At 35.7% G+C, this 12,366-nt stretch overlaps 1 protein-coding gene across 1 annotated transcript; it reads left to right on the forward strand.

Moving 5' to 3' along the window:
- Window positions 1-1,248: 1,248 nt before the first annotated feature.
- LOC108577169 lies at window positions 1,249-10,310 on the forward strand. The gene is made up of 5 exons (XM_017940279.1): window positions 1,249-1,553; window positions 3,569-3,692; window positions 3,771-3,921; window positions 5,391-5,607; window positions 10,161-10,310. The coding sequence occupies exons 1-5, from the start codon at window positions 1,312-1,314 to the stop codon at window positions 10,285-10,287; spliced, it is 861 nt and encodes a 286-aa protein (XP_017795768.1). The 5' UTR covers window positions 1,249-1,311; the 3' UTR covers window positions 10,288-10,310.
- The last annotated feature ends 2,056 nt before the right edge of the window (window positions 10,311-12,366 follow it).

The raw sequence follows: 12,366 nt of genomic DNA on the forward strand, positions 1-12,366 counted from the left end.
ATCTCGTCAGAAAGCTTCATTTTTTGACGCGTTACATTTGGATGAACTGGCTTCAATAAAAAATTACAACCCCCGAAGTATTTCGCCAAATGGCCTCTATGTCTCCCCTTTTCCGCGAAAGACAGAGGAAAAACATCTGTAATCAATGACCCACTTACAAATGTATATACGTACGTATGCAAAATTTGGAACGGTTCCTTCTCGAGTAATACGTAATGATACCCATCTTCAAACTGTATTCAGTTTGATATTTCTAGCAGAAAACAATCTAGAAAAATAATTTTTTCAGCTGACTAACTGGCACTTGTATTCCCTTATTAATGGACCTCTTGAAATTTTTTTCGTGTCACATAATATGGTTCCAAGAGACTCTTCAGATTATTACAGCACACTTTTTATCAGTTGTTTTTCTGTATTAAGTTTTCCAGGTCAACTTCAGCTTTTTACAGATAAACCTATAATTTTTTTACGCCAATATTAACGAATGTTGAAAGGATATTTATAATGGTGCTCATCAGTTGCAATACGTTCGTGAAAATGGCACATAAGTGCCAAGAGAAACTGATAAAAGCATACTATAGTCGTATTTTACATCTAGCGCGGTTTTTGGGTCATTTTTGACCCATCACCTTCTTATTTTTGTAATAACTTTTATTGTTACCAAGTTTACGTTCCCTTAACACTATATTAAAAATTTATTCTCCAAGTTTATACCGCGCGTTGGTAATAAAAATTGTTGCACATAAGATTCTCGGGTCATTTTTGACCCGAAACAGTAGAGTAATTAAACGTGGCCACCCTGTATATTGAAAATAAACGAAATTTCAGTTTCCGATGTTTCAGTCCTTTCGAGAGAGAAAAGAAAAATGCTGAAAAGTGTACTATAGTAATCTTAAATACCTATGACTATGGCGAGTACATAAGTATGACTCAAGATGACTCTTAAGGACATCCTCGAACCATACTGTGCGACGCAGATGTAATTTCTGTCTGTCTACTAACAGCACAATAATTGAACGTGATTATGTCACACAGCTCACCCGTTATATTCAAAGAAAAACCTTCAAGTGCCAGCCAATTCTCTCGAATAGCTGTTTTTTCTAACGATCCTAATTCACGAGTAGAGTAGGATTGTGGGCAGAGTCGTTCGACGATTAGCGATCGTGTAGAGCTGTTGTGGCCTGTATAAAAGGAGAGTATCGGTGCGTAACTGTTCGACACTGTGTCGAAAGCGTGTGTCTTGCGAGGAGTCGATCTCGCGTAACGATTCGATCGCGAGCTAGCCGATCCCACCTCGACGTCCTATAAAAGATGTCACAGAAGGGACAAGACGGCAGTGCCATGTGCGAAAACGACATGTCCACATCGAAAAGCAGCTCCCTGTTGCGGCTGAACCAAGAGTGTCGGAGGGTATCCGGTGATTGGCAGGATCAGGACACCGATTCGGAGATCAGCGAGACCGATTTTCTCACCAAGGGAGCGTTCCTATTGACGCCGAGCCATGAGCTCAGTATCGAGAAAGCGGCTACCATTTGCGAGAAGATGAATTTTCGGTGAGGATTTTCGTTTGATCGAATTTGTTGTAGGCGGGATGTTTAAATTTTCAATTTTGTTGTATAGAAGAGAAGTGAAGTTTTTTGAACGTGAATGTTCTGAGTGGGAAACTTTTGGAACTGAAGCTTCTTGAACTTGAGTGGTCTGAATGGGAAATTATTAGAATTGAAGATAGTGAACTTGAATGTTCTAAGTGGGAAACTTTTGGAATTGAAGCTTCTTGAACTTGAGTGGTCTGAATGGGAAATTATTAGAATTGAAGATAGTGAACTTGAATGTTTTGAGTGGGAAACTTTTGAGAATTGAAGCTTCTTGAACTTGAATGTTCTGAGTGGGGAATTTTTAAGATTGAAATTATTGGAATTGGAAATTATTAGAATTGAAGTTTCTTCTGGATGGGAAATCTTTAAAATTGAAGCTTCTTGAACTTGAATGGTCTGAATGGGAAATTATTAGAATTGAAGATAGTGAACTTGAATGGTCTGAATGGGAAATTATTAGAATTGAAGGTAGTGAACTTGAATATTTTGAGTGGGAAATTTTTAGAATCGAAGCTTCTAATTTTTTAAAATTTCGTAAATTTAGAAGTTTCAAGTTTTGCAAGTTCGAATCTTTTAAAGTAGAAGTTCATAGTTCTCTGCTCACTCTTTAGTTAACGTAATCGACTCAGCTTGGCTAGCAAAATTGAATTAAATTTAGTTTCATAATAGATATTTCCATTTTCATAATCAAAAGTTAATCTTTAAGAATTAGTGAAAGGATAAATTGTTTAGCTTTCATCATTCTTCAAATTGTATTTGTAATTCGTTTGATGAAGTACAAATTTAATACAGAGTTAATGGAAAAATATTTTAAAACTAATTTTAAACAACAGTTCAGTTAAACAGTTTTATATCTCAAAATTTATTTAGACGATAGTAAAAGATAGTAGCCGAAACCCAGTTATGTGATAAATTTGCGTCCTATTTTAAATATTTTTTTAAAAGCATTACCACTCAAATGATACATTGTATTCTCTGAAATGTCTCTAATGATTCAGCACACACAAATCATAACAGATACAAGAGTGAAGAGAATCCCTCATTAATTCTAAACGGAGACAAGCCAGCGTGACGACGATTTAATTGAAATTCTCGTTGCCTTCAACGTTTCCATTTTAATGGATGACCAACTAACTAATCTATTAAATTTCACCGATCCATTAAATTGTTTCCAAATACAATTAGCTTGTGAAAATCAGAACAGCAATTACGTAGTATAAAAGTTCAGTGAATTATTCAGATTCTACGTAAGAAAAAAAAAATACAGAAAAAGAAGAGAAAAGATGTAAAAAAGTTTCAATATCGTAATTTGTCCTCAAAAGCATTTTCATTATAATCAAAAGCATCAATGCTTGATAAAAATATGCAACGAGATCTTTAGAAATTAAAAGAAAAAATAGGAGTGCAGGACATAATATCGCTAATTTTGATTTTTCACTTTCATTCTTGATACTCAGAACTTTCCTATTAAATTAAAACAAAAACTTAAATTCTCTATGAAAGAAGAACACTCATTTCCAAAATTCGAAACGACAAAACCTAACAAATAAAAATCACTAAAAGTGAAAAATGCGAAAGACGAGAAATAAGGAATAGTAATTCTCACTTTGCAATTAAAATACTAAAACACGATATCACGCATTAAACAGTATTAAAATCAGGATCAAAGTTTATCCCATAATTCGGTTTCAGCGATGCCTTTCATCGCCATCTACACAAATGTTAATATTGCCTTAAAATTAATTGAAAAATATTTTTCCATCAACTCCGCACTGACTGTGCCATTCCAACATCCTGCCAAATTCGTCCTAAACGAAACTGGTTCTCGAGTACTGCCAGCCGAATCACCAGGTAAACAAACTAAACGAATTAGGCGGACTAAGAAGGAGGATCGAAAAAATGAGAAACGAGAGGAGAGAGGTTGTAGTAAAAGGACGGAGAAGATAAAGTGTAGTTGTCGTTTTGCATTACAGTGGCGCGTTCTCCTTGACGAAAACGGCCACCGGTATACTCTTCAAGTTCAGCAACATCGACGATTTTCAGGCGGTCTACAAAAAGGGCTTCCACAAAGTCACCGGGGCACGCTTCTACAAGAAGGTACTTATCTTTCGGTACACAAAGGACCCTCCTCTTCAGAACGCCTCTAAATACGACGTTTCGTATTCATGAACGCAGGTCGCCGTACCCTGTAGACCGGCAAAGACATTCACTGTCTACGTTTTGGACGTACCTGAAGAATTACCCGAAGAAGATATTAGGCACGCTCTCTACAAGTACCGGTCTATAGTTGAAGTTACGCGGCTACCACTTAACACGGGCACTGTTTGTGAGTATTTTTCACGTTGTCGTTGAAAATCTCGTTTTTCAGAATTTTTTCACAGCGTATTTCAAGCACCGTCGAAGTATAGTCGGGGCCACAATATAGCGAGGTCGTAAAATCGGTTAGGCGTCAAAGTAAACATGTTTTAGCTGCCGGGACCCCGAAATTGACAGAAATACGAGCAGATAAGTACTTGAAACCATGGTCAGGACCGTACAAAGAATTCTTGTATCCAGCGAAAGTCAAACTGATTCTAATATATTTACTGAAAATTGAGTTCAGCTAGGACAATTTAGGGTTTTTTTCTTCTGGGAAAAGCCGCTTTTGGAAGTACGGTTACAAGTAAAGGTCTTATTGAGGTCTTTAACATCTTCATTTACCTGCTCGTGTTATATACAGATAGAAAATGCAAAAGGATTGTGTAGCTTTAATATTAACATATTTTCCATTTGTAAATGAAATACCATTTTCTACTTGAAGTACCAAATCATATGCTACCATTCGTTTATTGTTGGAACCCTCAAACAGACTGTAACACACGGCCTTGAGTGCCGCAACATCAATCGATGCCGATTTTTGAGAGTTTAATTTACGACCTCGCTATATCGTGGCCCCAACTATATTTTCCATATTATCACTGACGATTAGATGGAAAAATCTCGCGTTTCAGAATTTTCTCTGAGCGTATTTGAACCAGTATTTTCTGCGATATCAGGGACGATCATATCGACAAATCTCGTTTTTTAGAATTTTTTCTTTCAGAGCGTAAAATGTCAATATTAGTGTGATCTTTCTGTCGAACTAGGTTGAAAGTTATCATTGTTATTACTATCAACATTTTTCACGACATCACTGACAAACGTATCGAAAAATCTTGCGTTTCAGAATTTTTCCAGAGCGTATTTGAACCACGATCAAATATCAATACAACAGATTATGATTTATGTTTAGAAAATTGAAGCCAACATATGAATTTTCAATAACAATCGCATAATTTGTAACTGACATTAATATTACACACCTTCTATTTTTCAACACTGATATCTCAGAATGTACCTAATTTTCACAACAAAAAAAAAAACATGCCTTGAAAAATTAAACAACGATAACAATCATCGTTCGTTGGAAACCAATTTACAAATTATTCACTCACGATCAAAACACACAAGTCTCCCTCAATTCTTATCGCAAGAAACCTTCGTCGTTCAGCAACAAGCACACCAAAACAGGAAAGGAGAAACAGAACCCGATAAAAGAGAGCAACAAAAAAAAAAAAAAACAGAGGAAAAGTATTAAGAAGCTTGAACGTTTGTAACGAAACAAAATTCGCGAGCTTATCGCAATTAGTTTCATTAATTCGTACCGTTCGCTTGGATCGTCCCTGATCGAATTAATTCACCCCCCGCACCCTCTTTTCACCGCTCATTTCCCTAACCGCGCGACCGCTGACCCGGTGTGTCTGCTTTGTGAATTAGTGAAAGCGATCAACGACAAGCTGAAAAGCGACGCTCACAACCAGAACGAGCCGGCTACGATTTACACCGGACCACCCGTTATAAGGGTTACCCTGGCCAGCGTGGAGGAGACCTCGACGTTGCTCAGCCGTGGTTTGGATTTTTATGGGGCCACATATTTCCCCACCGAAACGCCCCATCCAGCTGTTCAACCCCTAGCCAAATACAAAAACAACAGGTGGGAAACGAATCTGTGTTCGTGTGTGTGTGTGCTTGCATATGCTCGCGGGTACTGCTATCCACGTTTGGCCCATCGAAATCAATTTCAATTTATCGAGCCTGCTGGTTTCCATCCCTTTGCTATTGCTCGCGCGCCAGCTTTCCTTCTCTGTTAGAGGTTTTAATTGGTTGTTGAACACATTGTGCTAGCAGCGTTACATGCGAGTAAATGACATCCGCATTTTCTCGTTTCTGAACCTCCCCCCTTCCACTTTGAATTTACGCTTGCCAATCATTGTTACGTTAACGAATTTTATTAGCGTAATCGAGATCTGTTTACGTTCCACGGTTTACGCGGAATGGATGCTTCTCGATGATGCTTCCGTAATGCGGCGAATGTTGGATTAAAGGTATGAGTTGTGGGTAATTGGTTTCAGTCGGTGGAATACTTTTGGAATTTTTCTTTCGAGGTTTGAACGACGATGACGATGATATGGAAAGAATTTTATTATGTGCTAGCTGGATGTGTGTAATGTACTGTGAATGTTGAGTTAAACGTTGAATCCTGAGAAATTGGTTCTTTTGGATGGAATTTTCTTTTTTGAGGTTTCAATGATGATGACGATGATATATTAAAATTTTTATGGTGTACTAGCTGCATACAGATTTGAGGAATGTGTGTAAAAGAGAATGTTGAGAAATTGATTCTTTTGGATGAAATTCTTGTGGAATTTCTTTTTTTTTTTTTTAAATTCCAATGATGATGACGATAATATGGTAAGATTTTTATTACACAGGTACTAGCTGGATAAGGATTCGTTGAATGTGCGTAAAAGCGAATGTTGAGTTAAGAGTTGAAAGGTGAGAAATTGGTTTTATTGGATGAAATTCTTTTGGAATTCTTTCTTTGAGTTTTGAATGATAATGACGATGATACGGTAAGAATTTTAATTGTGTACTAGCTGGATATGTGTAAAATGTGGTGAATGTTGAATTATAAGTTGATTGGCGAAAAATTGACTTTATTGGATGGAATTCTTTTGGAATTTTTTTTTTAGATTTGAATGATGACAATGATTTTTTATTGTGTACTAGCTGGATGTGTGTAAAGTACAGTGAATGTTAAATTAAAAGTGTGCATGTTGAGAAACTGGTTCTCTTGCACGGAATTATTTTGGAATTTCTTTTTTAACTTTGAATGATGATGACGATGATACGGTAAGAATTTTATTATACTAGTATACCAGCTGGATATGTGTAAAAGAGGCACATCGTTGAGCGTAGAGCTACATTTTATAGTCCTTTTATAGAGATTGGTGTCTAAGGGGTGTATTTCTATTGGTGATGGATGTGAAAATGGTTTTCTTAGATTTGAATAAAGCACGCATTTGACGTACTATAAATCACTGTGATCTCACATGATTCATGACATACATATACAGATGTACGCTCTAGTGATAATTGATTGTTATCTGTGTAAACCTTATTTTGCTTCATTACATTGCTTTTCGATGCAATGCCAATTAATATTCCATACTAAACGCGTTTCTATCGATAATTGAATTTCCTATTTTCCATAATTTAGTAATGTATTCAATACACAGTATTTAATTAACATATTATAAAATTCATAATATTTTCACTAACAAATTAAACAATTACAAAATGTTCGATATTCTTCCGTGCAATTCTTATTACCTTTTTCAAATGCAATTTAATTTCAAGAAGCGGTGCTTGAAATGATTTCATACACTAAATTATATGCTTGTATTTTTTCATACCAACACTTCAGACCTTTTTCCAACCCAGTAAATAATACGTTTTTGTGCTTATTCGTCAATATCGACAAGGAATCTGTATTTTTAGCTCTAGGCTTTTTAAATCACCGCAAATTCAATATTGACTCTAGCATAACATCAAGTAGAGTACTTGAAATAAAACAGAATAAAGAGGTGAACTTTGTGAGTGTAGTTCATATCAGCTTAAATTTCATAATGCACGTAAAATGGATAATTATTCTCAATATTTCTCAATGACAGATGAAGAAATAATACTCAATTCCCTCCTTACATCCAAAAATTCATAAATTAACTATAATCACCGCTAAAATGATTCCAAAGTGTATAGAATCACGTGGAAATGATTCCGAAAGAAACGCAATGTATCTGAAATTTCATAACAAATAAAAGAATGTAGTACCGGCGCCTCCGCACCCAAATAGGAAACCTCGAAGGGAGAATAGAGAGGGAGTGGTTGGCGTAGCGCGCAAAGCCTCGGCTTGCTAAGCCTAAGGTCCCGGGTTCGATTCCCGTTGGGTCCCTCAATATTTTTCCGTCGTCGGTTCCTACAATAAATAAGTAATAAAATAAAATTTTAAAAATAAATAAATAATAAAGTAAAATGAATACAATAAAAAATTAAAAAAATACGCAATAGAATGGACAACAAAGGAAGAATCACATCAAATCCGATAGTGTCCACTCAAATTCGACCCTAGAATATCATTATCTTTCCAAATGATCGGATCCATTGGCGCGAGCGTATAAACGCGATCAAACTTGCAACCCCTTTCACCAATTAAATCGAACCTGACGCGTGAAACTGGCACGCGTTAATCCGGGAAACGTCAATTACCGAGTCCGCGGCGTTTTCATCGAGAAGACGACAATACTTGGGAGGGGGTGAATCGACGTTGTTCAGGAGTTTAGCCGTTTATCGGCCCGCGTGTGATTATTAGCCCGTACGGAAAATAGGCGAGCGGTATCGCCTAACGGAACACGCGTCGCGTTTACGAATCATAAAAGCCGCGCTTTAGCCATTCAATTATAAAGCGCAAATTGGAAACGCCGAAAATGCCGCGGAATCGAAATCTGTGCCCTCCCCTCTCTGGCTCGCGCCGGAAAAGCGACAAAGCGGCCCCGTATTATAAGCTCGCATGAGAACGTACAAGGCAGACTCGGCTTTCACACAGAAATTTACCTTTCATAACGTTTACGCGAGAATAATACTAACGTTATTCTGGGGAGACACGAGTGGACAACCGCCACGTCGTATTTTCTTTTATGTTTCGTAAATTAATGAGGTGAAATTGGATTTTCGTTAGCTGGGGACGAACGTTTGTGAACTCGCGTGTATGTGTGTATTGTGCTATATAATTCCTGTATAATAAAAGCAGAAGCTTGGGAGATATGTGTGAAGATGGTTTCTACGGTTGGACAAAGGGTGAAATTCGTTCGTTTACCGATGTTCGTTCGTTGCAAATATGGATACAGTTCGGTCTGATAGTCTTTGGAATTGTTGATCTTTCGACATTTTGATGGAATTTGATGTTTGTGGATAATTGACAGGATCAATTTTGCTTACATTTTTGTCTATTTCGTGGGCTATGTAAGTTCGGACTATTAAGTCATTTTGAAGAAATGTAGGTCATCTTCATTCTGGAAAAACGTTACTCTACTGAAATTAAACATTTTTATTTCAAATAATTTTCATACAATTTTCGATACAACTTTGGCAAGAGAATTAATTCCCTTTCCCATTAATTCGGTGCCCTTTCACTTTACCGACTCAAAACTGCCATATTTCTACAAACAGGGAATTTATCATTTAGATACCTAAAAGAGGTCATCTAAAATAATGGAGATTATTTTGAATATTAAAATTGTGTTTGGTTTTTCTGAAAATGAACATTGGAGTTTGTGAGAAAATGCACTGAATTAATCTGCACACTTAATAGAATCGACATGTTTATTAGTCAGCTATTACGTTCAAAAAATAGAAGTACTGATTTTTATTACTTTTATCGTGATTATAAACGCCCGATTTTTATAAGATGACTATATATTTTATTTACGAGTATTTACTATCTCAACCTATTTTCATACTTTCATAGTAACCTATATCTTTGTTCTTTCATTATCGTATTCACATTAACCCTTTCGCTGCGAAGATCATATCATTATTTTCGCATTTCACAAATAAAATATCACTGTGAACATTTGTCTGTCATAGAACAGTTGATTTTCAATCATGCGTATTTTTATTTTTATGCAGCGTTGAATAATAACAGTGTTTGTCTGAAATATGCCGGAGCGAAGGGGGTTGAAATTTCTCATGACACTAACTTCTATCATTTCTAATTCACAATTCTCACTTATAAAAACATCTACAACTTTCAATTACCTAACACTTGAAAAAACACTACAAATACTAATTAACCCTTTGCCTTATAACAACTGAGACAAGTCAGACTCGTAGCGCGAATTCTAGTCGAGATGCAAAAAGAGAACAGTTACATTACTGACAAAAATTAATTATAATTTTAATTTACAAGACTTACCAAATTGAATTAATCTATAATACATTAACATTTCTTAGCTGGTACGGTACTGAAATAGTAAATTATCGTTATCAGCGAAGAGAAACCACAAGTGAATGGTACGAAATATTCAGTATTTTCCATTCCGAATTCCACGCCACAGCCGGAAAAATCGAACCGCGCTGCAGTCGGGAAAGAAATAAAAATTGAACGGGAAGTGGTTCATTTTTCAAACGGGTCCGTCATCATTTCAGGTGGTTCGAGCTGGCGGCCATCGGCGCCGGACAAAGAGTCAGGGACCTACTTCCGGTCTTCGACAACGCCGGTTTCAACAAATTGCCACCTCCGGCCAGCCGGCTGATAAAACCGCAAAGAAACTGACACGTTCCCTCGACTTCTTTCATCCCGCCTTCGAAATTCCACAGATTCCCACGTTTGACGATTTCTAACCACGGAGTTTGATAGAACTCGAGCGTCGAAGATCGATCGAATGTGGGAGATCCTCTGTTATGCCGTAATGAAACCAGGATGGTGTCACATTTTTGTTCATTTAAGAACTTGGTTGCTGGGTTCACTTGCGAATGTGCCAGATAGAATAGTCTCTAAGGGGAATTTGGGAGTTTGGATTCAACGGGTGATTCGTTTCCCTCGTCGGTGATGAATTTTTTTGGGATTTGTAGGTTAGGTGTGTTAACACGTTCTCTGTCAGACTGGTCTGAGCGAATTTTTAGGGTGACCATAACAACTTTCTTTCTTTAACCCTTTCACTGATGTTGGAGCTTATAAGTGCTTTGGAAATTTTTTTCCACTGTGCTGTTGACGCTTTTTGGCACACTTTTACCCTAATTTAAGCTTTGCTCTTTGCGTGCTTGCACTTTAATTTTTGAAACGATAAATTTCAGAATTTAAATTTGGAATTTTAATTAGCAAACTTTTAAGACGATTCTAACACCTTTTTCTTGTTTACTTTTTTTCCTTTAACCCTTTCACCGATGTTGGAGCCTGTAAATGCTTTGAAAATTTTATTGCATTGTGCTCTCAGCGCTTTTTCACACACTTTCGCCCTAAGCCTTGTTCTTTGTTCACTTGCACCTTAATTTTTGAAACGATAAATTTCAGAATTTAAATTTGGAATTTTAATTAGCAAACTTTTAGGATGATTCTTACACTTTTTTTTTGGTTTCTTTTTGGGCTTCTTTCTTTAACCCTTTCTCTACTATTGGCGTCTATATTCTCAAACTGTGCTGCTGACGTTTTTTGACACACTTTGTCCCTAATTTAAGTCTTGTTCTTTGCGTACTTGCACGTTAATTTTTGAAACGAATAATTTTAAAATCACTGTCACTCATACATAAGCGACGCGGTAGAGAACGTGTTAAATGATAAATGAAGGTAAAGAAGATCTCATTTTCGAAGGAAATGAGATAATTAACCCCGGGAAGCCCACATTGCTCCCAGATTGAATGTCAAAATTTTTACCATGTTTAATTTAATTTCAGTTTAAAAAAAATTAATACGATAACTAATTAAGTACATATTTAATTTCTGACACAAAGGCAGATTGGTGACAGTTTACACAAGTTATTTTATGAGGAAAACTAGTCTAAAATATTGTCGACATTTTTTAACTCTCCTTTGTGCTTTCTAGGGTTAAGTTATGAAATTTTCACTGACAGGAAAAAAGAAACGTTTCTGCTTATTCTGCAATTTATTTGGTATTTCATGGTGAAAGATAAAGTTTCGATAATTTGAAAGAAACATGTTTAGAATAAAAGAAAATAGCAATTCGTGAAATGGTAACATACTAATTATTCTTAAATTTGTCTTTCATTTTCAATATTAATTTTTAAATATTGCAAAAATATTTACACAACTTAATTTGCATTTAAGTAATGTTTTCAATAATTAATTAAATGTTTCCCAAGATAATTCTATCTGGTTTCTAAACTTTATACGACAAATGTTCCTATTTATTGTTTTCCAGTGCGTGCAAGAATAATATTTAATTGCAATAACGAACCGCTGTTCCTATTCAAACTATATATTACTAAATTAAAAAAAAAAAAATGAAACGACAATGTAGAACTGATATTCGTTGAAAAAGATTTTCAACAAGAAAGTTTCATGTAAAACATGAAAAAATTGAAGATTTTATATGTGTTGAAAAAATAATATTTGAACCTAGATTCTAACGATTAACAAATATTTACGTTGTTGAAGAATGCTTCTATTTACGTGAAGATGCATTTAAGACTATTAATATTTTAACGACGATGATTGATTGTCTTTTAATATTTTATTAACGCAAATTGTTTTACATTGTGTAGAATGTAGAAATGTTCTGGCATAAATATTCAGATTGAAAAGGCAGAGAAGAAGTATTATTTAATCCTGTGAATCACAAATCACTTAATTTCCACTTCAACTTCAATATTTGAATTCTTTTCTACTTACTCTTAA

Source organism: Habropoda laboriosa, unplaced genomic scaffold, assembly GCF_001263275.1.
Source record: "Habropoda laboriosa isolate 0110345459 unplaced genomic scaffold, ASM126327v1 scaffold523, whole genome shotgun sequence".
In the NCBI taxonomy this organism is placed as follows: Eukaryota; Metazoa; Arthropoda; class Insecta; order Hymenoptera; family Apidae; genus Habropoda; species Habropoda laboriosa.